Consider the following 27,904-nt stretch of genomic DNA (forward strand, 5'->3'; position numbering starts at 1 on the left):
TTCAATCAGGAACATTAAGAAAACGGTAACTAGGTCAAGCTCTGAAGATTTTAAAAGAAGTATCTTACATGCTGCTCCAGTAAAGGAGCAAAACCCAGTGCCTAGGAGTTCAGTGTATTCACCTGTCTAAAGTTGGTGAACATAGGTGGTTCAGTAGTTGTAAAAGCTCTAGTAAACTCTGGAGCTTGGATTTACAGGAGAAAATTTGGGGGTAGAATTGATATTGTTACTCTTCTGCTTTTACCTTTCAATGAGACTAAAATCATCCTTTCTTTAATACCAAAATCACCATTCTTGTAGCAAATGTAAAGCCCCACATCAAACATTTGGATCTTCTTATTCTGGAAGTATCTTTTTTTTGGCCATCAAAGGCAGATCAGCTAAAAAACTAAGATGATGAGATTGAGAGGATAAGCATGGGTCAAAAGGATCCCAGAGGCTGCTTATGTCTGGTAAAAGTGTTAAAAAGAGACAAAAAAAAAAAACCCCCTCATCTCAGAAATATCTTGAATACTGAAAGGTTAAGTGCTAAAATATTAAAAGTCAGGTTAACATGTCATTTAATGGTTTTGTTCTCTTAGTGGACCAGTCTGGATGGTGACACTGGTAAATTAAAGGTAAAATTTCAATTGCTTTTAGCACAGAGTATATATAATAGCAGAGAGTATATATGAATTTTGTAGACTTATGCATTTTCACAATTTTAGCAAATTCCAGTGTGTCTCTGACACTTTATAGATTTGTCCTACTTTTTTGTGCACATTTTATGCATATCCTTTGAAAACATGCACTCAAAATAGAGCTCCTAATTAATATACCAACATGAGTTTCTTCAGATACTTTCATCTTAACCCAATTTCCCTTTGGAGTCCTTGGCCTTGGCCATGAGATGAGGACAAAGATTACTGAAACTTTTTGAGATGTGGTTTCCTGATACTTTTCTCATTGATTTTTCTATTTTAGAATACTGTGTAGCAATTCTCATGATACAGCACACCTAACTGCCCTATTCTCAGTACCTGACCAATACATTATAGATTCTCTAACAGGATCTGGTGGGTATATAGATCTTCTTTATTCTAAATCAATGTTTCCAACTGTGGCACTCTGACATCTCTCTGTTGTGGGGGCTGATTTCTAGCAGCCTCCCTGACTTCTACCCCCACCCCGGTTGAAGAGGTGTTAATAGCACCCCTCCTTAATTTCTGACACCACAAATATCTCCAGACATTTTCAAATGTTCCCTGAGGAACAAAACTGCCCACACGTTCTGGGGTGATGAAAATATTCTATAACTGTCTAATATGGTAGCATGAGTGAGTAGAATGCTTACTTTTACTTATTAAATCCTACATATACTGTGAGGACAGATTGCTTCAGCATGGAAAATTGAGTTGGATACCTTTGTTACAATATATGTTAATATCCCTAATTTTTTTTTTTTTAACTTTCTTCCTACTTTAAAGACTCCTATTTCCAAACATGTAAGGTTTGCTTTGTCTAGGCATTTATTAAACTATAAGATAACATTACAAGTTTAGAAATTTTTGAGAAAGGTGATAAATACTAGTCACAACTCAAAATATAAGAAATGCCAAAAAGGTAAGTAAGTAAATTTTATTAAATATCTCCTTGAAAGAAAATAATAACCAAACCACGATTGAAAAACATTTATTGAATCAAAATCAAATACTTTCTTTTTATTATCTACAAGCCAACACTGAAAACTTACTTTATTCAAGAATGAACACAATGTACAAAAAAAGTATGCTTATATTATAAAAATATGTCAATTTTATCTCCTGGGTGCTGAGCAGAAGTCATTTTAAACAAAATCAAGGCAAACTTGCTCCCTATAATAGAACTGCTATAATTTAACAACAAAAGTGAAAGCTAATATATACTCACAAAGTATCTTTAAAGGCCCACTGATAATGCTGCATCGGAACTGCTGAACCCAATCACCACAGTTCACACTTCCATTCTACGCTCACTGGCACCACTTCATGCCTACATCAAGGGAAAGCACCTCTTTTACAGAATGCATGTCATTAGTTAACAGTTGTTAACATGTATTTCAGCAAAGTATTAACAGTCAACCCTATTTAGTTAGCTTCAATTTTCAAATGAGACACCTGGTTATGGGGAGCAAATGACCTCCCAAGATTACAAACCCACTTACCTATGTGGGAAAGCTGACTCCCTAAAAAATTGGTGTCCAATGTTTGTTAGTATCTTAAAATGGTTGATAATTTTTATTTCTTGAATCATTATTGGCACCTTCCTTGGCATGTGTTCTTGCACACAGTGTGTTTACTTGTGCCTGTCAAGTCAGTGGCAGTTGCAGAACAGTTAGAGGCTGAAGAGTGCAGCCTTTGGCTAACCATGGAGACATGCTCCAGGGCTCACTGGAGTATTTGGTCCTTGGAGAATCAGGAAAGTGAGCAATTGGGGGAAAGAGACCATGGCTCCCTGTACTTTTCTAGGAGTTATACAATTACAAAATCTGTACTAAAGTCAAAATAGAAGTAGACTAAATAGCATCAGTACTGACAACGCCAAAAAAAATCGATCCCTTAAAGAGCTTGCACACTGCAGTGTCCTGTCTCTGGCACTGAACAGAATGACAGTAGTACTTAGGAAAAACCCAGAATGCAGTATCAACACAGTTAACAACAGATGAATTCAAGTTCAGAAGTTATTAAACTGCAAAACGCTTATTTTGATTGCTAAGCATAAATGTTTTTCCTTGACAGATTCTCTGGGATTGATACCTATGAAGACTCAAAATTGCAGCAATACAAGTGCCTGCTGTACTGGTTAAATTCGAAAATGCTTCCATGTTTTGCCCATATAAACCCAGTATTTATTCAGTTACCTGTTTCACAAGACCTTGTAACTAAGGTGAAGAGAAAATGATCCCCCCTTCTTTTATGCAATATAGCTTTCTAAGTCAGGTTTCAATTAAGCCCCATTTTCTGCATGAACTGTTACTCCTACCAAATGTAACTGTTAGATAGGGCTGAACTGGACATAGTCATTAAACATTTTCATAAACAAATGACTAACTGACTTAGCACTACACCCTTATGGGGAAGGAGAAGTATTTACAGAAATACAGTTTGTGAAGAATAAACATATTTTGGGACCTGAACCAAAGGTTTCTCACCAATACATTAACAAGTCACCATACAGGTTGTTTTCATAGGCAACAACACAGCCAGGTCAATGCTACTTCCACTGTCCCAAAATGTGTGGAATATAGAGAGGCCAGTGACTCTGGAGTCTGCAGTTAGGAGCATAGGTCAGAAGCTCAACAAACTGCTACCGGAAGCAACTGGATACCATAATATTAAACATAAATAAGTGAAAACAGAATGAGCACACGAAAGAAATGAACAGCTACTAAGATCACGATGCTCAGTCAGACCGGAGGAGGGTATTACCACACATGCGCACACACAAAGACACATAACCATCCTGTTTACAATCCCAGGCCCTTACTCTCAAATAAATATACTGAACATTTACAACAAAATGAATGCCTTATGAATGCAAGCTTTTCTTTTATTATAATTCTAAATAAAAGTCATAATTCCAAAAAAAGCTACAAGTTGCCTTTTTTTGTGAAACTGATGTGACTTGGTGCCACAGCGAATCTTTCTCTAATAGCAGCAGTATCATCAGCCCATGGCAGCATGGAAATGTTCATCTCTGGCATCCCATGGGCTCCCATACAAGCAACTTCATAAAGCATGCAGATACTACTCTGCTGAAGTTTCAAATGAATAGAAATTATCATTGTGCTTATGGGTCTCATACCTTCCAAAATATACATAAATGGTGACAAATTAACAAATAGTAGATCTTTGCTTACCAATAAAATCATAAGGCAGAGGGGCTGGAGGTGGAAAGAGAAATTGTTAAAAATATGGGGGAAAAAATGCAAAACAGTGCTAGCATTCACAAAACAGATCATGCTAAAATCAGATCCATATTCATAAAAATCAATAATTAAGCCACAATCCAAAGAACTCTGTCCATGAGTCCAAAGGCATGCATGCCAGCTGAAGGAAATGCAGGATTCTTCTGACAAATAGTTTCTTCAGAGCAGAAGAGTAACGTGTCACTGGAGTAATCACAACAGGGTCAACAAGATGCCATCACACTTCTTTTTTGTTATTGAAAAGGAAAGAAAAGCAATTGCGACAAAAAAAATTAAAAACAGTGGAAACCAAACACAGAAATTCACAATGACCTATAAAACCAAAAGAAAAATCCAAATTATTTTTACACCTTAGGGGTTCATGCTTAACAGTTGTCTTTTTAATTTGAAAAGTTCATCATGAAAGATTTATCCATAATGGTGTTAAATATAAAATTACTTCACCACACATGGAATTTCGTGCAGTATCAATACTCAGTAACTTCACTCATGTTTAAAGGACACATAAGAGACTTCCTGTCACTAGAATCTCAGTCAAAGCCTCCCCCAGAACAAGATGTGTTAACGCATTTAAAGTTTCTCATAAGGAAAACAAAAACCTAAAACTAATATTCAAAATGCAGTAGCTGCCTATAATCATCACTTAGCCAACTAAAGTACTTTTGCCTTTTCTAGTAAGTTCACAATTTTAAAAAGAACAAGATATTTTTTAACCCCAAAACTGAACTAAGGTTATGTCATCAGCTGTTAGTAATCATGTATGATCTAAAGTTCCGGCCTGTGCTCTGAGGTACTCACTGGAGGAGGGGTCCGGGGCTATCCTGCCTTTGTGTCCACGAGCTGCATCTGCACATTGGCAGCCATGCCACCCCCGTAGCCTCCCTTGGACTGCATCTGGTTCTGAATGGAGCTAACCTGCAACAAGACAAGAACAGAACCAATCAGGGCCACTGCAACTAAGCAATTCTTGCCTTGCATTTTAGCTGGGCTGCTCTTCCCCGAGGGTACTTTTTGTAGGCAAAAAAAAAAAAAAAAAAAAAAAAAAAAACCCTTTTTAGACTTAAAATTGTTCTCATTACAAAAGGAAAAGCTGAAGCTAGTGAATGAAGCAGTTTTTTTTTTTTTTTTTTTTTTTTTGGCCACAACTGCCCCTCTGTGGCCCCCCCCCCTCTATTTCCCAATTACAAAAAAAAGAAAAAGTTTTGTAATTCACAAGGCACCTGACTACATTTCAAAAGGATACAGATGAACTCCACTTTGTTCCTCAACCACCTTAATTTACAGACACCTCACATGTACAGTCACCTCAATTACTTGGATTAGAATCAGATAGAAAAATAAATATGAAACTAAACCAAAGAAATTTTAAAAAGTCCATGTAGTAAAATTTACATATTAATACAGTCTTAGTAAAGTGAAAAAGAGTATAAGAATCCAAAGACTTGGAATAGTCAAAGGAAGCTTACTTAGCCAGAGACCATACCCCACGAGCCAAGTTTGCATATTTATAGATTGTGAGTAGTACACCCTTTTCTCATGAGCCCAGGATGCAATCATCATTCTCTCCAGCTTTCATCACATGGTTAGAGCCCCTGAACGTTGACTCATCCTCTGCCTGAGCCTTAAAACAGTGTCTCCTTAACAGGCCTCAGACAACCAGCTGGTCTGAGGTTTACAAGATGGCTTAAAAATGTGACATCATGTAACCCTCACAACAATGCAAGGAGGAAGCAGTAAAGAGTGAACCTGTGAAACCCTAGGCATCCCATCCTCAACCCTGATAAAGGCAGAACCCCAGGCTTGTGCACTCACTTTCTCTAGCCATGACCTTGCTGTGTGGCCCCAGGTGTGCCACATACCCTCCAGGACTTCATTAATCTACCTTCTAAAAGAACATAATTTTGTTTGTACCAATGAAGTTTCCTTGGAATAGGACATAAAATTGGAGGAGTTGAGCAATCAATTTTTCTCAGGCCAAACACCCAGCAGGAAGGAAACACAGACCCACCCATCAGCAGACACGGTGCCTAAAATCATACTGAGCCCATACCCTACAAACACCCCCCTTGACATGGCCCTGCCCACTAGAGTGACAAGACCAGCTCTACACACCAGTGGGAAGGCACCAGTCCCTCTCACCAGGAAGCCTGCATATAAGCTTCAAGATCAATCTCACCCACCAGAGGGCAGACACCAGAAGCAAGAAGGGCTACCATCCTCTAGCCAGCATAAAGGAGTCCACAAACACAGAAAGACAAAATGAGATAAAGGAGAAATATGTTTCAGATGAAGGAAAAAGATAAAACCCCACCAGAACAACTAAATGAAGAGAAGACAGGCAACCTATCTGAAACAGAATTCAGAGTAATGACAGTAAAGATGATCCAAGATCTTGGAAAAAGGATGGAGGCACAGACTGAAAAGTAACAAGAAACGTTTAACAGAGAGCTAGAAAATGCAAAGAATAAACATAAACAATACAGTAACTGGAATGAAAAATACACTAGAAGGAATCAACAGCAGAGTAACTGGGGCAGAAAAACAAATAAGTGAGATGGAAGACAGACTGTTGGAAATCATTGCCACAGAACACAAGCAAGAAAAAAGAATGAAAAGAAACAAGGACAGTCTTGGAGACCTCTGGGACAACATTAAAACACCAACATTTGCATTATGGAGTACCAGAAGGAGAAGAGAGAAACAGCCTAAGAAAATAACTGAAGAGATTATAGCTGAAAATTTACCTAACATGAGAAAGGAAACACTCAAGCCCAGGAAGTGCAGAGTCCCATAAAAGATGAACCCAAGGAGGAACACACCAACACACCTATTAATCAAACTGACAAAAACTAAAGACAAGGGAAAAGCAACAAATATCATACAATGAAATCGCCATAAAGTTATCAGCTGATTTTTCAGTAGAAACTCTGCAGGCCAGGAGGGAGTGGCACAATATATTAAGTGATGAAAGGGAAAAACCTACAACCACAAATACCCAGCAAGGCTCTCATTTAGATTTGATGGAGAAAGCTTTGTAGACAAGCAAAAGCTAAGACAAGCACCACCAAACCACCATTACAACAAATCCTAAAGGAACATCTCTAGGTAGAAAAGAAGAGGCCACAACTAGAATCAAGAAAGTACGAATGGGGAAGCTCACTGGTAAGGGGAAACATAAAGGTAGGAAATTATCCACACGCAAATGTAATATCAAAACCAGCAATTGTGAGAAGAGGAGAGTACAAATGCAGGATATTGGAAATGCATTTGAAATTAAGAGACCAGCAACTTAAAACAATCTTGTACATACGTACACTACTATATCAAAACCTCATGGGAACCACAAACCAAAAATCTACAAGAGATACACACACAAAAAGAAAAAAAAGCAATCCAAACACATCACTAAAATAGACATCAAGGGATTTCCCTGGTGGACCAGTGCATTTCCATTGCAGAGGGCATGACTTCAATCCCTGGTTGGGGAACTAATAAGATCTTGCATGCTGCACAGCATGGCGGGGAGAAAAAAAAAAAGACAGCAAATCACAAGAGAACAAAAGAGGAAGGGAAGGAAAATGACCTTCAGAAACAAATCCAAAACATTTTTAAAAACAGCAAGAACGTATATATCAATAATTACCTTAATGTTAATGGATTAAATGCTCCAACCAAAAGACACAGAATGGTTGAATGGATACAAAAACAAGACCTGTATAGATGCTGTCTACAAAAGAGACACTTCAGATCAGACAGATTGAAAAGGGATGGAGAAAGGTATTCCGTGCAAATAGAAATCAAAAGAAAACTGGAGTAGTAATACTCATATCAGACAAAAGAGACTTTATTAAAGACTGTTAGAAGACAAAGAAGGACACGACATAATGACCAAGGGATCAATACAAGAAGATATAACAAGTGTACCTATATATGCACCCAACACAGGAGCACCTCAATATGTAAAGCAAATGCTAACAGCCATAAAAGGGGAAATCGACAGTAACGCAATAATAGTGGGAGATTTTAATACCCCACTCTCACCAACAGACAGATTACCCAGACAGAAAAATAAGAAAACACAGGTCTTACAGGACACCTTAGACCAGGTGGACTTAATGGATAATATACAACATTTCATCCAAAAGCAGCTGAATACTCTTTTTTTCTCAAGTGCACATGGAACATTCTCCAGGACTAATCATATGCTGGGCCACAAAGCAAGCCTCGGTAAATTTAAGAAAATTGAAATCATATCAAGCATAATTTCCGACCACAATGCTATGCGATTAGAAATTACAGGGAAAAAAAACTGTTAAAAACACAAACCCGTGGAGGCTAAACAATGTTACTTAATAACCAACAGATCACTGAAGAAATCAAAGAAAAAATCAAAGAATACCTAGAAAAATGACAATGAAAGCACAACAGTCCAAAATTTGGGGGATGTAGCAAAAGCAGTTCTAAGAGGGAAGTTTATAGCAATAGTCTTACCTCAGGAAACAAGAAAAATCTCAAATAACCTAACCTTATACCTAAAGCAACTAGAGAAGGAAAACAAAACCTAAAGTTAGTAGAAAGAAATCATAAAGATCAGAGCAGAAATCAACAGATGCATAAATCAACAGATGAAGGAAACAAGAGCAAAGGTCAAGAAAACTAAAAGCCAGTTCTCTGAAAACATAAATAAAATGTATAAACCTTTAGCCAGACTCAGCAAGAAAAGAGGGAGAAGACTCAAATGAATAAAATTAGGAATGAAAAAGGAGAAGTTACAACAGACACCAGAGAAATACAAAAGATCACAGGAGATTACTACAAACAACTATATGCCAATAAAATGGACAACCTAGAAAAAACAGACAAATTTTTAGAAAGATAGAACCTTCCAAGACTGGACCAGGAAGAAATAGAAAATATGAACAGACCACTCACAAGTAATGAACTTGAAACAGTGATTTAAAAACTTCCAACAAACAATAGTCCATGACCAGGTGGCTTCACAGGCAAATACTATCAAACATTTACAGAAGAGTTAACACCTATCCTTCTGAACCTCTTCCAAAAAATTGCAGAGGAACACTCCCAAGCTCATTCTATGAGGCCAACATCACCCTGATACCAAAACTAAACAAAGACACCACACGAAAAGAAAACTACAGGCCAGTATCACCAATGAACATAGGTGCAAAAACACTCAACAAAGTACCAGCAAACCAAATCTAACAACATATTAAAAGGATCATATACTATGATCAAATGGGATTTATCCCAGGGATGCAAGGTTTCTTCAATATCTTCAAATCAATCACTGTGCTACACCACATTAACAAACTGAAGAATAAAAACCATATGATCACCTCATTAGATACAGAAAAACCTTATGAAAAAATTCAACACCTGTTTGTGATGAAAGCTCTTCAGAAAGTGGGAACAGAGGGAACCTACCTCCACATAATAAAGGCTATATATGACAAGCCCACAACTAACATCATTCTCAACAGTGAAAACCTGAAAGCATTCCCTCTAAGACCAGGAACAAGACAAGGATATCCACTGTCACCACTTTTATTCAACATATAGTTTTGGAAGTCCTAGCCATGGCTGTAAGAGAAGAAAAAATAAATAAAAGGAATACAAATTGGAAAAAAGTAAAACTGTTACTGTTTGCAGATGACATGATACTATATGTAGAAAATCCTAAAGATGCTACCAGAAAACTACTTGAGTTCATCAATGAATTCAGTAAAGTTGCAGGGTACAAACAATACACAGAAATCTTCTGCATTCCTATCCACTAGCAACAAAAGACCAGAAAGAGAAATTAAGGAAATAATCCCATTTACCGTCACATCAAAAAGAATAAAATATCTAGGAATAAATCTACCTAAGGAGACAAAAGACCTCTACTCTGAAGACTGTAAGACACTGATGAAAGAAACCAGAGATAACACAGATGGTAGGACTGATTCTTGGATTGGAAGAATCAGTACTGTCAAAATGACCATACTACCCAAGACAAGCTACAGATTCAGTGCAATCCCTATCAAATTACCAACTGCATTTTCCACAGAACTAGGACAAAAAAATTATTATGGAGACACACAAGACCCGAAATAGCCAAAGAAATCCTGAGAAAGGAAAATGAAGCTGGAGAAATCAGGTTCCTTGACTTCAGACTATACTACGAAGCAACAGTAATCAAAATAATATGGTAATGGCACAAAAATGGAAATAGAAATCAATGGAACAGGACAGAAAGCTCAGAAATAAACTCAAGAATCTATGGTCACCTAATCTATAACAAAGGAGGCAAGAATATACAATGGAGAAAAGACAGTCTCTTCAATAAGTGGTGCAGGAAAAACTAAACAGCTACCTGTAAAAGAATGAAATTAGAATACTCTCTAACACCACACACAAAAAAAGACTCAAAATGGATCAAAGACCTAAATGTAAGGCCAGACACTACAAAACTCTTAGAGGAAAACACAGGCAGAACACTCTGACAGAAACCACAGCAATCTTTTTTGATCCACCTCCTAGAGTAATGAAAACAAAAACAAAAATAAACAAATGGGGCCTAATTAAACTTAAAAGCTTCTGCACAGCAAAGGAAACCATAAACAAAAGAAAAAGACAACCCAAAGAATGAGAAAAAATATTTGCAAATGAAGTGACTGACAAGGGATTAATCTCCAACATATACAAACAGCTCATGCGGCTCTTTGTCAAAAAAACCAAACAACCTTATCAAAAAATGGACAGAAAACCTAAATAGACACCTCTCCAAAGAAGACATATACAGATGGCCAAAAAGCACAGGAAAAGATGCTCAACATCACTAATTATCAGAGAAATGCAAATCAAAACTACGAGACATCACCTCAACAGGTCAGAATGGCTATCATCAAAAATTCTGCAAACAGTAAATGCTTGAGATGGTGTGGGGGAAAAGGAACCCTCCTACACTGTAATTTACTGGGAATGTAAATTGGTATGACCACTATGGAGAACAGTATCGAGGTTCCTTTAAAAACTAAAAACAGAACTACCATATGATACAGCAATCCCATTCCAGGGCATACATCTGGAGGAAACTATACTACAAAAGGATACATGCACCCCTATGTTCACAGCAGCACTGTTTACAATAGCCAAGACATGGAGGCAACCTAAATGTACATCCGAACTTATTTACAAAACAGAAAGAGTCACAGATGTAGAAAACAATTTTACGGTTACCAGGGGGATGGGGGGTGGGAGGGATACATTTGGAGACTGGGACTGACATATATACACTACTATATATAAAATAGATAACTAATAAGGACCTACTATATAGCACAGGGAACTCTACTTAATACTCTATAATGACCTATATGAGAAAAGAATCTAAAAAAGAGTGAATATGTGTATATTCATTCACTGATTCATTTTGCTGTACACCTGAAACTACACAATATAAATCAACTATACTCCAATAATAAAAATTTTTTTAAATTTTAATAAAATAAGAATGAAATAATGCCAGTCACAGCAACATGGATGAACCTAGAGATAGATTCTCATACTAAGTGAAGTCAGAAGAGAAAGACAAACATCATATGATATCTCACGTGGAATCTAATTTGAAAAAGAAGCAAATGAACTTACTACAAAACAGAGACAGACTTACAGATATCGAAAACAAACTTATGGTTACCAAAGGGGAAACATGGGGGGGAGGAATAAATCAGGAGGCTGGGATGAACACACACACACACACACACACACACACACACACACACACACACACACACACACACACACTATAAGATATAACCAGCAAGGACCTACTATATAGCACAGGAAACTCTACTCAGTATTCTATGATAACCTGTATGAGAAAAGAATCTAAAAAAGAATATATGTATATGTATAACTGAATCACTCTGCTGTATATCTGAAACAAACACAACATTGTAAATCAACTACACTCCAATTAAAAAAAACAGAATCCAAAGACTTGGATTGTAATCCAGATTTATTTATTAATATTGTAACTCTGGGTAAACTATTTACCCTCTGTAAATATCAGGCTTCTTATCTGTAAAATGATTAAAGATGATAATCTCTCCTAACCATGTTATAGGGCTGCTTTCCAGTAGGTTATGAGAGATATAAATGCTGGGGTGTTTTCTCTTTTTTTTTTCTGGCCGTGCTGCACAGCATGCAGGATCTTAGTTCCCTGATCAGGGACCAAACCTGTGACCCCTGCAGTGGAAGTGCAGAGTCTTAACCACTGGACGGCCAAGGAAGTCCCGCTGGGGTATTTTCTTACTTTGCCAAAACAAAGTCACAAAGTTATCTGCAAACTGTGAAGTGTTCTTAGTGTATCCTATCTTAGTTCATATCAATTACAAACATTCTGGAAACAGAATCAAGCTAGATTGCTAGAAAAAAGGGGCAACAGGAAGGTTTGAGAGATGATGGCCTTAACATTCAAGGGTCAGAGGCCTGGCAGTCTGGTCTAATGCACACAAACAGCTCAAAGGGCCCTTCACATTTCCAGGACCTGGGAGGTGAGAGGAGGGTGTGAGCACCCTCTCCATTCATTAATTTACTTATCAAATACTAATGAACACAATGATAGAAAACATGATGTATCAATACAAGGTGACTTTTCATTGATGATCCTGAGTCAGTTTGTCTAAAGAAAGTAGTAAGACTTGTCTAAGTTCTTTTTTGGAGTAAGACAGGTTTAAATATATTCTAATTGAAGGGAATAGAAAAATATAAAATGATGGCTAATTTAGGTCCAACATGCTTAAAGTGAGAACATGTGATTGGTTCTTAAATGGGTAAATTTTGACCTATTTACTGAAAACTTCACTTATGTGGAACTAACTCCAATGATATCACATAATGAGGTACTGTAATATCTATATTCACCTTACCCAAATGACTACTTTAGATAAGAGTATAAGAAAAAGCAACTAAAATCTGTAAGTCTATTTAAGTAAACTTGCTCAGTCTGAGAAGGTTATGGCCATAGGCTATCAGTTCATTTTCTGCTCCTTTCTGATAACACCACGGTTTGTGGCACAAACTTGATTTTACCCTGGTACCAAATAATTTCCCATCTAACACGACATGTTAGGTTTTATAAGTATCTTAGGCCTATATACAACAACATCTTCATATTTTTACATGGTACATTCATAATGCCATGTAGATTCTAAGAAAGAAAAATCTGTTTTTTCTTCCAAAAGTCAATTCTTCAATTTCAAACAGAAGGACTTGGATTTTCTAGTAAGTAACCCTCAGCATTGAGATGAAATGTATTGTGACTGTGGCTATGCATTATTTTAACACAATAAGGCTATGTTATTAAAAGAGCCACAGAAACCTTTTCTAGCAAGAAGTTAGTATGAAAAGTAGTCTTGGGAAGAACAGTGTATTTAGGGGAAAAAAGAAGCCAGTCATCTGACCATTCAATAATCCAGCATGGCCTGGCTGCTTCATATGCAGCAAGCCATGTTCCCATTACTGTTGCTCAGTTTTCAGAACAGATGAACTTAAGAGAAACTGTTTCTTTGTAGACAACAAACTAATATGTAATATAGGCAGAGTACAAACAGCCTTTGGAAGACACGTTTGGTTCTGAAGAGCTAGTACACCTCATAAGAAATCCCCTTCAGTAACCAGAGAATGCTGCCTGGAGGCTGCAGGGCAGAACCTCTACAACAGCTGAGGGCCCATCTTGAGGCTGTAGCTCAGTCAGCCCTGCAGGGGACAGTCCTCAAGCTCTACCTAACTTGATGGCACGCAAGAATCATGTACATCAAAGACATGCTTTTCACAGAGAAAAAATCCCAGATAGGAATCTTGAATGCAATTCTGAAATGTGCATAAACGAAGATTTTAAAAGTTAGCTAAGTACTATGAACTGAACTTAATTAGTCCTATATAGTTAAATTTTTAAGAACAGAAGTGGGGAAGAAGATGTGTTGATGAGAAATATTAAAATTAATCAGATATAATAAATTTGAAACCATTCATTCTATTTATATATATATATCACAATGACCTTAATATTAACAAAATCATAGGGTCCCATTTGGTCTCTTCATTCCACATTGATCCAGGAAACACAGCTACTGAATTGTATTTTAACAGCAATCTGACACCTCTTACGTTTCCACAAAAGCAGATCAGTATACTTTTCCTACAGATTTAAAACAAACAAGCTGTTTCCTTTCCAGGAAGCTACAAATGTCATCCTTTTGCTTACCTAGTAACTGTAGTGACAAACTTGTTTGCTGTATCCAGGACACTCATCTACCTACTTTTACAAATCTCTGTTCTCTTGTTAAGTCTTTTGTTAATGCTGTCCAGTAAGTGACCATACAATGCAGCATAAATTTTGTTTATAAAAGCCTTATTGACTTTATGGTTCTAAACACTTGAGGGATCATTTAGATACCTCAGTGTACTTCAGATTTGGGGAGAGACTCTGGATACATAGTGCCTTGCTTCAGGGCAAAAATGAGGCAGAGCCCTGATAAAAATCCTCTAATGGTTTCTATTATACAGCTCTCTACTTTCTCTTAGATGAAAATTAAGGAGTAACAGTTCAGCTGAGTAAATCTAAAGTCTCTTCTGAAATTCACTGAAACCTCTATAAAAGACAGCAAAGATGAACACATTCTAATCCTCTGCTAAGTGCATGAGAACTTATGTTACAGTAATAAATAAATCACGCGCATTCCAGTATCAGGTAAAGGCTGATATTTTATAAGGGAAATGCGATAAATGTTTGCAAAAGGCAACAATTAATTGAAACTTAAGAGAACAAAAAGAAATTAAATATTTAATATTTGAACTCAAATCCTTTAAAAGTTTTAAAGTATTTATTCAGAAGAAAGGTAGCTACAAAGAGTTTAGTGCAAACAGAAAAACAGATGGCTCGACAAACTATGTAAGAGATTAATTTTTCATTGTTCATCTTCTTTTCCTTCCTGCTCACATTATGTATATTCAATGTCTATCATTCATTGGGTACAGTGCAGTCATTAAGAGCATATGTACCTGTCACACAGGTGCCCATGACTACACCTGAAGGCCCCATCTGCATGGTCCACCCATGTACTTACAGAATTCATCCCACTGAAGAGGTCTCCTGACCCCACATGAGCCGTATGCACAAAGTTTGTGGGCTCTCCAATCATACTTCGGTCAATCCGCCGGCGCCTTTTCTAAAATATAAGGAATAAGGTGTTGAGAAAATGATCTTGTTAACAGAAACTTATTCTGGTAGATTTATATGCACAAATGACTTCGTATAATATTTTGCCCAGGACACAAAAATACCTGAATCTTGGTATCACCAAAATCACCCCTTATGATGAAAATTCCCCAAAGAAACAAATGCACAAAAAAAAGATTGCTAAAGTAAAATTAAAAGTTATTATTTAGAACTTAAGATAGATTATTTGGTCTAAATTTGACAATCCACGTATTTGTATAATAGCATTTAAGTTTTATTCTTTTAAAAAATGAGACATGTAAAATTATCATCTGTAACCATCATTCTTAGCAAAGAAGACTGTGTGACTTAAATACAGCATTCTGAGTTTAAACAAAACATTCTAGCTCTCATCCTTAACAAACTGATGCTAATTTGATGGTTTTTACTTAGATTATATCCAACTAGCCTTTTACGCGGGAATGCATCTGTCAGCTATCTGTACAGCAGAGGTTTGGTTCTAGTCCACTCAATGATTCTGGTCTACTGCAGCTGCAAACGAAACCCTATCCAAACAGCTGCCTGGGCTGTGGCTTACTGCCGCCTCCTCATTTCTGATGCCCACTTTCCAGCAGCTTCCCAGGAACTTCAGCTACAGGCTGTCACTGCTCCACCAATGTGCCCTCCATTTCACTAGAGACAGTTCCTTACCCTGTTGCTGTGTTAAACTGATCATCAGAGATTTTTCCAGAGAAGGTTATCTTAAATCAGACCCAAGTTTTCCATGACTCCTTAGATACTGTGATCAACTGAGAGGGGCCACGGGCACAGCTGGCTTAGTGTCCTAATACCATCTCTACAGATCCCCAGTTTCTTCCCTTTCAACAGAATACTTCTCCTGAAATTGCCGTTTGCATCAAAACTAAGGCAAGTTACAAACTTGTTGGATTAGGTTAGGTTGCCTTTGAACATAGTATTTTATGTCTCCATCTACTGAAATGTTGCTATGGTCCTGATAAATCCTAAAAACTTACACAGACCCAGGTGAGAGCTCCTCAGGATTAGAACAGGATTTTCTACACAGCCACAAAAGCGGAGAGTTCATACATTAATTTTAGAAGCTAGTATATATTGTTTTACTGTCCTCTAGCTTTTATTGCCACAGATGAGAATCCCGAAAGAAGCCTGTTGTTTTCCCTTGAAGTATTTACATTCATCCTCAGAGCTGAACAGTGAGTGACTCTGGACCATCCCCAAGCTTGTTGGTTTTCCCTTTCAGTGTTCTGTAAGGCATATGGGGATCCCTTTCTATCCGAATATGGGTTTTACTACAGCTTAGGAAAGTTTTCCTCTATTATTTCTTTGATATTGCTCCTTGTGTTCTTTTTTGCTATTTCCAGAGCTTCTGTTATGTGGATATCTGAATGTGTCTTTGTGTGTCTAACTGGGGTGGGGGTGAGGAAAGAGGGAGGGAGACTGTGTGTATGTCTATGTGTGTGCATGTGTAACCTTCCTAGTTTCTTCCATTATTTGTTTCCTCTTTATAGTTTCACTGTACTAGAAAATAATGCCACTGGATCTTCTTTAGGAATCCACAAATGTTTTCATACAGGCCAGAGAGTAAATATTTTAAGCCTGCAGGCCACATAGTCTCTGTCAAAGCTTTGACTCCACTCTGTCATCACAGTATGTAAGCAGCTACAGACAATACTAGAACAAATGAGTATAGCTGTGTTCCAGTAAACATTTATGCACAAAAAAGGGTGGCAGGCTATATAATGGCCCACAAGTTCTGGTTTGTTGACCCCAGGTCTAGATCAGTAATTTTTTTGAGTGGTAGATAAATTATTTTTTTTCCAATTATGATTAGTTTTTTACAAGCTCTTTGCTATGCAATATTTTTCATCTCTTTGAGAATTTGTATTACGTTTTCCTTTTCTCCTCTTAAAAATGCTTGACTGAATGAATTACAGTCTATAACACCAGGGAGTAAAATACTTATTCCTTTGCTTCTCCAAATTGAGTTACTTCAAGCCCCTTTTGGAAGGGTTAAGAAATTCAATCCATCTTTTGGGGCCCTGTCCCACAGGGTTGTATAAAAATTTCAGGTTAAAATGGTGTCAGTAAGCCAAGGAAGGGTCTAGATCCTTTGTTGAGTCTGTGTTCTTCAATTTTCTGTTTCTTAGCACAATTTCCTGCAATCTTTTTCTTATACAGTGCTACTTAAGGAGCCTCATACAGACTCCCTGTCCCTAACCACAGACATCCTTTGATGTGGGAGGCCAAATGCCACCCATGCAGGATAGTCTCTTCCACCTTGTTTCCCATCCTTTCCCCCAGACTCTTAAGAGTTTTTCTATTTCTACCCACCCCATTCAACATACTTCCCTTCATACTATTCTCATCTGAGATGATACAGCACAAGTTCCTAAATGAGCCTTGAGGAACAATGCTACCTTCTCTTTTCTAGGATTAAGGTAGGGAAAAGAAGATGCTAACAGTAGTGTTGTGCCTGTTTTCTTCTTGGTGATAGATTGTTACATTCCCATTAAATTTGTCTTGTTAGAAAACCATGTTTCTCCAAACACATCCAAATGCATCTTTACCAGCAGAGGACATGAATTTTCTTGACACCTGAGTACGACAGATTGTTGGGGTTTCTTCCCCAGTACACCCCTTGACTGACAGGTAGAGAAGGAGGCTTCCAGGTTCTTGGCACACCCCAGATGTGAGCAGAAAAGGGTGTATGTCTACAGATGAAGACAAAAGATGGCAGTTATGTTCCATGAGCTCATGGCATTTGCTGGACTGCAGACTTTCCTCAAGGCTTTGTGAGACCAGCTTGCAGGGGCAACAGCTCCTGAGGTACAGATGGTGCCACCTGGCTCAGCCAGAGGGCCCTCTGAAGCAAGCGATGGGCTGGCCTATTTCAGAGAGCAAGAGCTACTTCCAGGTCAGTGGATCCACTTCCAGATCATCCCTTGCCCTGTGAACAAACAGGATTCCTAACAGTTCTGAATCCGCACCATTTCCTCTGGAAAGGTGTGTTTGGGGCTTAGCAGACGGCTACACCTGGCCCATGAATCCACATTATGTAATTTATTCTAACAGCTCAATTACTGCAGGAAGATGCTGGGAGAGAAGAGTTACCATGGTGCACTCTGGCCACCAGCCAGAAATGTTCTTGAAAGATTAATGAATGGATGTGCTTGTAGATCAATATCTTCTGAAAGAGGGATATTAATATACACTTATAACCAATAATAAAACAAGCATTCTGAATAATGAGGGAGGATGTTCAAAAGGAGACAACTAAACCGGTTCAAAAGAGACTACTCTCACAGTGAAAAGCAAAGGACAGGAAGGTGTCAACTTCCTTCCATCATAGCAATTATGTTAGGCAACTAATTTATAATCTGAAAATAATGACTGCTTTTCAATTTGAACTTTACTGAGTTGGGAATCAAGACTTTTCCTTCAGTACTGCAAGGGTTCTTCATGCCATGAATGCTAACCTTGATTTTAGGGTAAAAAAGTAAGTTTTCTGTCCTTCCTTCTTTAAGGCTAGAAGGAGCACAGCTTTTAAAGCAGGAGAATAACATGATCAAAATGGGGTTAAGAGGCTACTGCGTGATCGCTACAGATGGCAAGTAGGCTGGAGGGGCCAAAAGAAAAGTTATTATGGTAATGTTGGTTAAAGGAGATTACTTGAATTCAACTAACAGCAGCACAAATGGAAAGTGTACAGATTCAAGCTGTGTTCAGTGTGTAAAATCAAAAGCATTTGGTTGTTAACTGGATTTGAGAATTGAGAAGTAAAAGTTAAGAAAGATGCACAGATTTCAGATCTGAATATAGAGTGTACATGATTCACTGGATTAGGTAATACTGGAAGAGGGTCAGTCTTTAGGAAGAAGATGAAAGATTCCACTTAAGACACACTGAATTTGAGATATCTATGAGACACTCAAGTCAGGTTATCAAGAAGGCAAGCTGAATACACAGATACAGGATTCTGAAAAGGGCTAAACTAGAGGCAGGAAATTGAGAGTCACCAGAATAAAGCTATCTGAGTTAGTGAGACTTCCTAGAGAGAAAAGTGCACAGAAGAACTCTATATAAGGTTGGGTGAGGAAAATAAGCCATCAAACTTTAATGATTAAAGGAGGCCAAAAAGGAACAGCCTGAAAGTTAGGAGGAAAGTCAGATGTGACTTCTTCAAAGTGTTAAGGAGGCATCAGGCAACACACTGCAAGCTGGTGGAAGGTGAGGCGAAGAGAAACATGTTCCCTGGATTCAGCAACATGAAGTGAGCACCCTGGTGATGCTGCGCCAGCACAGTGACAGGAGCTCCAGACATCAGGAGGGCCTGAGGGGCGTCTAGGACGCGGGGAAATGGAGAACTCCAACACACAACTAGACAAAGGCTGGCCTCTGAACAGGGAGAAGACAGACAACTGTAGCTCAAGGGAGAAGAGGAAAGGAGGACACAATGAATTTTTTCCCTTAAAGATGAGAAAGACTTGATTATGCTTAATATCTGATGAGACAAATCAGAAAAAACAAGAGACTGAAGGTAAAGAAAAATAAAAGATTATCAATATTATAAGCCTTTCAGAGAAGGTAGGAGGGATGGGATCCAGACACAGGCTGAGATGTTCTTTAGACTTCTATTGTAACTTTCTTAATCAAAACACCAAATTCTAAGTATAATTAAATATTTTAAGATACAAAAATGTATTTTTCAGGCCCAAGGTAGACATTTGAAGAATAGCCCACTTTTCTGGTGTGCTCTATTTGAGAGCACAGGGTAGAGACAAGATTTAAATCATGGGCAAACAAGGGGAATTCCAGAGTCAGGCCTCTGCAAAGAAAAACAGGAAATGGTGCACGCCATTCTGATAGGTATTAACTGTTGTCAGTAGCAGAGTCACAGGTTTTCCTGGAAACATATTTTATTCATCTTCATAGGGAACTTTATTAAAACTGTCAACCATCTGAATAATTCTTGCCATCCTTAAAATATTAACTGTTACTCTGCATAAGGCCAAGGTACACAAAAATGAGTAGTTGTATTACAGTGAAGGGGATTGGGGAAACTGTCTCTTCCCATTTAATGTCTGTCAATTATGCCCCATTAAAGCTGCTTAAGTCGTAGAGATACATACTGAAAACTTGTTCAGTGAAATGTGATGTCCAGAATCTGCTTTTAATAATCCAGTAGAGGTGGGTGTTAATAGGTGAAACAAGATGGTCCCCCCATCAATAACTACTGAAGCTGGGTACTATACACATGGGCAGGTGAGTGACAGGGGGTGGGGTCCCCGCCTTTCCCTAATAAGTTTCTAAAAATAAGTTTTAAAAAAGATGCTGATTCATTTAGTTTCATCCTAGTCTTACAACTTTACATAAAAACTATGCACTGTGTACTAGTAAAAATGATATGGCACAAACAGGAATAATAAACATTTACTTTCATGCCCGATTTCCATCAGAACGTAATCTTGTCCTCATTCTTTCTGATGCCTTCCTTGCAATTCTAAAATTCCCTATCCACTTCCTGTCTTCCTTCCCAAACTATAGAAGATACATTTGAAGTTTTTCAAAAATACACTGCAGAGCTACCACACCAGCATCAGGCGAGCCACAGTATCCCTTCGTTCCACATTGCTGTGTATACGCATCATTCATGTACCCCCATCACATGCTCCTTCTTTGAAAATAAAAATTACTAGGCAAATATTTTTAAAACCTGTAATGTAACACTTAGAGGAATGATTATTCTGAGATTATTCTTTCAAAAGATCTCTCTGCTCTGGTTTCCCAGTAATCTCTCTGGCTACCACCTCCATCCCTCTGCTTCTGTGTATCCTGTGTATGGTGGCCTTCTCCAAGATACCCTAGGTCCCCTTTCTTTCCTCTCCCATGTCTTCACCTTATTAACTCTATGCTGATGACTAATAAGTCTACTTTCTCTTTTCTGGGCATTAGACTACACATTCAACTGCTTACTGGACACGTCCATGTGAGTGTTGAGAGGATACTCAAATTTCCTATGTCCACAACTGAACATATAATCTTATTTCTGAAACCTATTCTTCTGCTTCATGCCCCATTTTGGTAAACAACACTTCTACCAGTATTTCAAGCCAGATTTAAGGGCTGTCCCTCACCCCTCCTTCTTCCTCATACTATCACATCACATCAGCATCACATCCTATGGATTCTACTCTTTTACATTCTCCATCCCTATGTCACTGCCACTGCCTTACTTCCAGTACCTACCTGCTTCCACCTAAACCACTGTAGTAGCCTCCTAACTAATGTGCTTCAAGCTTTACAACCTTTCTCCCCCTCCCAATATTCTTTGCCCTGGATTTAGATACACCTTTCTAAAGTACAAAACTGTCATTCACCACTTTAAAATACCTCAATGGCTTTTCAAAACTTGCTGGCTAAATTCGAAATCCTGGAGCCTATGAAATCCTCTTTCTCTCGCTAGCCTCACGTTTTAATACTTTCCTGCATTCTTAGCTTTGATCTACTAGTTGAAATTCCCTTAATATGCTATGCTCTCTCTCACTTCTCTGCACTCAACCTGAAAGGATCCTTCCTACTGCTCCTAGACTGACTCAGGCCTCACTTCTTTATACCCTCTGCTCTGAGGTTAGACGCTCCTTCTCTGTTCCCAGAGAACCTTGTGTTCACCTCCACCAAAGTAAAATTTACAACTCACACCAAACCGAAACTGTCCACTGGATGGCACATGTACTCCTATATGGAGAAGGCATATAAAATGTAGCCCACAAGGGCCAACGCCATACACAGTACAAAGCAATTCATCAGCATGTTTTCTGAATACATTTATGAATATATAAACATTTCAGTCACGTTTTTTAAGGCTTAACCTTTCAAACATTTTTTTGTAGCAATATAAATGTTCCAACTCCCTCACATTTCTACAATATTGATTAAATATAGCTTCAAGGAAAACAGTGATTATTTAATCACTTAAAAGTTGAAACTTCTTCTAAAACTATTCTCTGGGCAGCTTTGTGTGCAAACACATGCCACTGAGGAGCAATTTAAGGCCAGGTCCGGGGGTAACAGGAGGCCTACGGTAAAAGCACAGGCGGAACAGCCTCAGGTCCTTCTAGAGATGGACATGAAATGTAAATAAAGAACAAAATGGCCTGCCATCCAGAGCAGGGAGAAAAAGCTAGTGCTTTTGGGCTACAAGGTAGCAATCACTCATGCCAATGTGGAATAAGTATTTGAAAGGTTGAAAGAGAAAGATATACTACTGACTTAATTTTGTAACCTGGAGACATCAAGTTGAAAAAATATAAGCAAATCCCCTACTTGTGAATATACCAAATAAACCCATGACTCCCAGATTGTGTCAAGCATCTGGCAAACATCCAGGGACCCCACGTGGTATTTGCAATTTGAGGAAAACACAATGATACTCAACATGAGGCAGGCTGGGACCTGGGACCCACCCTTTGCTGCAATGCTTGCACCTGGACACACCTCTCCTGGAGCAATAAAATACAAAGAAACTATATGGGACTAAAACTAACTGCATGCACTGGCAGTTGGGGCAAAGTCTGGACAAAAGATAGAGAGACCTCAAAACCCAACTGCCACTTTTGAAGAGCTCTGAGCAAAAGCAGGGGGGCGTTGGGAGCAAAAGCAGGGTACTGCACATGCTCCCTGCACACAACGCCACTGAAGGGGTGGGCAAACCACCTAAGCCACCCCTTGGCCTGACTTACCTTCACCCTTGTGAAGAACAAGCTCGCCCGGCCTCAGGGAGTGAGCCAGCAACGGAACATGTTTGTTCTCACTCCCCTCTGCTGCAGCAGGGGCCCCAATAAGCCTTGCCTGAACTTCTTGTCTGGCCTCTGATCAATTTCCATTGATTAAGAAACCCAAGAACCCTGGTCAGTAACAAATATATGTACTATACTGTGTGAACTAACTCAAGATAATTCAATATTTCAGTCTTAGAGCACACACTCTTTTCAACAACATATCTTTGCAAAGCACAGTTTTTCAGTGTCTGCTGTGTAAAAAAAACCCAAGAAATGTACAAATGTCAGTACAGAACTGGAGAAGAGGCTGGTGGTGTTCAGTCTGATTCCACAGTTTGAGGAGTTGTGTAAAGCCTAATAGGCACACATATCCCAAAAGCAATCATGGTTATCTGGGAAAGAAAAATTTATTTTCTTTCTATATATGTGTATTATTTTTTCAAATGGTGACTCAGTATTTAGAACATAGATACTAAGTTGTTTAGACCAAACTAGTTAATAAATAAAATCTGTAAACTATTTCTCTTGGCCTGGGAATGCCATGAAAAAAAGTTACTTAAGTGTTTAGGGCAACAAAAGCAGAACTTTAGAAGCCTCTGAAATAAGCTAAGTTAATTTTTTGAAATACTGACAGTATAACTAGGCACTGGGCATTTCTTAAAAAAAAAAAAAAATAGTAACTTTTTCTACAATGCCACTGACATTGTAGTGATCCCTTAAGTACATGAGCTGCTTTCAAACTGCATCCCATTATCCATCCAGTTCATATGACGGGGGAAAAAATGACTAACAAAAGCTATAATAACATAAAAATACATTTAATTTTTTTTTTATAGAAAAGGAAAAGGATTTTCCTAGTGGGTCTTACACAAAAACTGAAAGCAACAGTTATGGCTGCAATGTCAACAAACTACATGAAATGCCCTCACCTAAACCCCTTGCCACATGGCACTGCCTGTTCATCTCTTAAGACTCAGCTCAAACATAACATTCTGAGCTGAGACCGCTGGGTATTCCTTGGTCTAAGCATTTAGAGCACAAGGCTTCATTATTTCAATTACAACACTTAAAAATACTGTATTATAATTTATCTGCCCACAGTTTGATTTTCCTACCATGCTAAGAGTTCTTCTATGACCACAGCTGTGCCTGACACGTTAGACAATAAATGGCTGCTGAATGAATAAAAGGATTTTAAAGAAACAATGTCAGTTCAGTTCTCTAAGAACTGTTTGTCTTACCCAATATTATGACCAAATATTTCTCAAGGACCTATTACATATGGAAGATGTAATAAAAAAAAAAAGGAAAAATATATGATGACAATTCTAGTGGACTTTGTATTTCTGCACAAAAAAATTACTTATCTGTTTTATTTTTCTGCTTCACAGTAATGCTATCTCCCACAGAGCAGTTCGACTGTCATCACTATTCTAGCTTTTGTATTGGCTGACACCTCGAGAGCAAGCTTTACTTACATCAGAATCACTGCAGGGGTTTATTAGAACACAGGCTGCTGATCTCTCCTTGCAGAATTTCAGATCCACCAGGTTTGGGGCAGGTCCAGGAATGTTTATGGCTAACAAGACACCAAGTGATACTGATGGCTCAATGGTTTAGAAACACTGGTGCTGAAGATTTACAGCTGACTATTTTAAAAGAAGGGGTAATTCTTAACAATCTTACTACATGCCAGGCATATTTCTAAGCACTTTAAATATAGGAACTCATCTGATAATACCTTGAAAAGCAGTATGTGATGTTCTAATATTCCCTTCAAATCCAAGAAACTCTGGCAAACTCTCACTTGGAATCTCTTGACCAAATGCTCACATCTGTTAACCTCTTGAACTCCCTGAATAATATTTTCAATTTTTGTGTGTGTTTTTAAATTATCTGGAAGGCCATTAGGTTGAATGGTTTTTCTCATTAAGAATAAACAACTCTACAACCAAGCCCCCAAAGAATGATTTTCAACCAATAATTTTCATCAAAAAGAAGAACCCATTTATTGTAGCAAACAAAGAAACACTCCTTAACCAGCTATCACCCCAGGGCTGGATGCACAGGCAGTAGTCAGCAGGGGGACCTCCCATCTTCCCCAGTCTTTTCCTGGAAGAGGTCTATTTGCATATTTTGAAAGTTGCTACCTAAGGGTCAAGCTTCTAATTTAGCACACGCAGAGAGACAGACTAAGATACTGCCCAGAAAAGAGGCCAGTAGGTACCATCTTCACATTTTTCCTCTTGCCTGTTCCAGGTCACCTAGTGTACAGCTTTTGCAGCTGCCTCCAAGGGGGCACACTTTTTGATTGCCTGGCTTTGGTGACCAGCATGGCTTCAGGTCACAGGTCCCATAGCATGAAATCAACCAGTTCTTAACTAGCTATCCCCCAACAGATCAGTGCAGAGGGAACAGACAGAAATACTTAGCTTTTCATGAAAGCCTTTCCTTTCCCAGCCTTTCTACTTGCACAGTTTAAAAGACACTACCTGAGGGTCTGACTTCTAGTCAGCCTGCATTTAGGTGCTGACTGAGATCTTCCCCTTTGGACAATGATAGGTTTTGGCACATCCTCAATGACAAAGAATATGGCTTTGGACAATCACAAGGTTTGAAAGACAACAAAAAACTTGGGCCAGGCTGAATGATAAGGTTCAACTCCTACACGTGAGCAGTACATCACACATGGGAGAGGTGGCTGTTTTATATAATGCAGAGAAACCAACACGGAAAATGAAGAAACAGAGGAACATATTCCAAAGAAAAGAACAAAATGAAACTCCAAAAACAGACTTTAATAAAATGGAGTTTAGTGATTCACTTGATAGAGTTCAAAATTAGGGTCATAAAAATGCTCACTGAGGTCAGGAGGGCAATACCTGAAAAAAGTGAGAATTTCAACAGAGACAGAAAATATAAGTACCAAACAGAAATCACAAAGTGGAAGAACACAATTACTAAACTGAAAAAAATTAACAGAGGGGTTCAACAAAAGACCAGCCTATGTGGAAGAAGGGATCAGTGAACTCAGAGAGGGCAATAGAATTTACCTAAAGGAGCAAAAAAAAAAAAGAGTGATGATAGCTTAAAGAACTTAAGAGACAACATCAAGCAGACCAATACTCACATTATTTGGTCTCAGCAGGAGAAGACAGAGAGACAAAGGCAAAAAGCTTATCTGAAGAAATACTGGCTGAAAAATTCCTAACACTGGTGAGACAGATATCCAGATACAGGAAGCCTAAAGAGTTCCAAATAAAATGAATACAAAGAGATCCACACTGAGATACACTGTAATTAAACTGTCAAAACTTAAAGACAAATAAAATGAGCAAAAAAACAGCAAAAAAAACAACTTGTTACATATAAGGTAATCCCCCACCCCCGCCACCCTTAAAGCTATCACCAGATTTTAAACCAGAAATGTTGCAGAAAGGAGTGGGAAGATATATTCTAGGTGCTAAAAGAAAAAAACTGTTAACCAAGAATATTCTACCAGCAAAGCTGTACTTCAGGAGTGGAAAAGAGATAAAGAGTTTTCCAGACAAGCAAAAGCTGTAGATATCCATCATCACTTAGAGCAGCCCCCCCCCCCAAAAAAAAAAGTTAAAGGGAGTTGTTCAAGCTAAAACAAAAGGATGATAATCACTAACAGAAAAGCATACAAATGTATAATTCTCACTGATAAAGGTAAATATATAATGATGATGGGTAAACCAATAGATTTATACTTATAAGTCTAGTATAAACATTAAAATACAAAATTAGTAAAAAGAACCAGAACTATAATAATTTTTAAATAGTTATGCAAGGTAAAAAGATGTAAACTATGACAGCAAAAACATAAAATGTGGGGGGAGAATAAAAATATTAAACTTTAGGATGCATTCAAACTAAAGTTGTCACCATCTTAAAATAGACTGTTATAAATTTAAGATGTTTTATATAAGCCTCAGGTTAACCAGAAACAAAACCCAAAATCTATAACGGATACAGAAAAGAGAAATAGAAAACTATCTAAGCATACCACTGTAAAAAAAAAATCAAATCAAAAAGGAAGAGAAACAGAAGAAAGAAGCAAAGGAGTTATAAAACATCCAGCAAACAACTAACAAAATAAAGTCATGCCTATTAATAATTACTTTCAATGTAAATAAACTAATCTTTCCAATCAAAAGACAGCAGCTGAATAAAACAGAAACAACAAGACAATTCTATACTACCTACAAACACTTCAACTTTAAGGATACAGACTGAAAGTGAAGAGATGGAAAAAGATGTTCTGTGCAAAGAAAAACCAAAACAAAGCAGGGATAGCTACGCTTATATCAAACAACACAGACAAAACTGTAATAAGAAACAAAGAAGGTCATTATAAAGGGGTCAACCAAACAAGAGGATATAATACTTATAAATATTTATGCACCCAGTATGGAAGCACCTAAAATATATAAAGCAAGCATTAATAGGCCTGAAGGGAGAAACAGAAAGCAATACAATAGTAGCAGGGGACTTCAATAACCCACATTCAAAAATACACAGATCATCCAGGTAGAAAATTAACAGGGAAACACTGTGCTTAAATGACACTTTAGATCAGATGGACTTCACAGACATTTACAGAACACTTCATACCACAGTAACAGAATACACACTATCCTCAAGCACACATGGAACAGTCTCCAGGACAGATCTTATGTTACGCCACAGTTCAAGATTTAATAAATTTAAAGACTGAGGTCATATCAAGCATCTTTTCTGATCAAAATGGTATGAAATGAAAAATCAATTACAAGAAAAAAAAGTGGAAAATTCACTTAAACAACATTGGCTACTAAATAACCAACAGGTCACAGAAGAAATTAAAAGGGAAATCAAAAAACATTTTGAGACAAATAAAAATGGATATAT

At 37.9% G+C, this 27,904-nt stretch overlaps 2 protein-coding genes across 18 annotated transcripts in view; one reads left to right on the forward strand and one right to left on the reverse strand.

Annotated features, from left to right (window-relative positions):
* RAPGEF6 (Rap guanine nucleotide exchange factor 6) overlaps window positions 1-2,884 on the forward strand; it is a 232,112-nt gene extending 229,228 nt beyond the window's left edge. For 14 of the 16 annotated variants that reach the window (XM_057735731.1, XM_057735740.1, XM_057735751.1 and 11 more), the window contains one exon: window positions 2,757-2,884. The gene's annotated coding sequence lies outside the window, so the exon portion shown is untranslated. Of the gene's footprint in view, window positions 1-963; window positions 1,056-2,756 lie in introns of all 16 variants that reach the window. The other 2 variants (XM_057735761.1, XM_057735770.1) reach the window with 2 other exon arrangements.
* CDC42SE2 (CDC42 small effector 2) overlaps window positions 1,656-27,904 on the reverse strand; it is a 98,369-nt gene continuing 72,120 nt past the window's right edge. The window contains exons 4-6 of one of the 2 annotated variants that reach the window (XM_057735900.1): window positions 15,082-15,183; window positions 4,745-4,861; window positions 1,656-4,171 (exon numbers count right to left, since the gene is read on the reverse strand). In XM_057735900.1, the coding sequence (XP_057591883.1) occupies window positions 4,763-4,861; window positions 15,082-15,183 (201 nt within the window). In that variant the 3' untranslated portion in view covers window positions 1,656-4,171; window positions 4,745-4,762. Of the gene's footprint in view, window positions 4,259-4,744; window positions 4,862-15,081; window positions 15,184-27,904 lie in introns of both variants that reach the window. The other variant, XM_057735911.1, reaches the window with a different exon arrangement.

Source organism: Hippopotamus amphibius, chromosome 1, assembly GCF_030028045.1.
Source record: "Hippopotamus amphibius kiboko isolate mHipAmp2 chromosome 1, mHipAmp2.hap2, whole genome shotgun sequence".
Classification (NCBI taxonomy): domain Eukaryota; kingdom Metazoa; phylum Chordata; class Mammalia; order Artiodactyla; family Hippopotamidae; genus Hippopotamus; species Hippopotamus amphibius.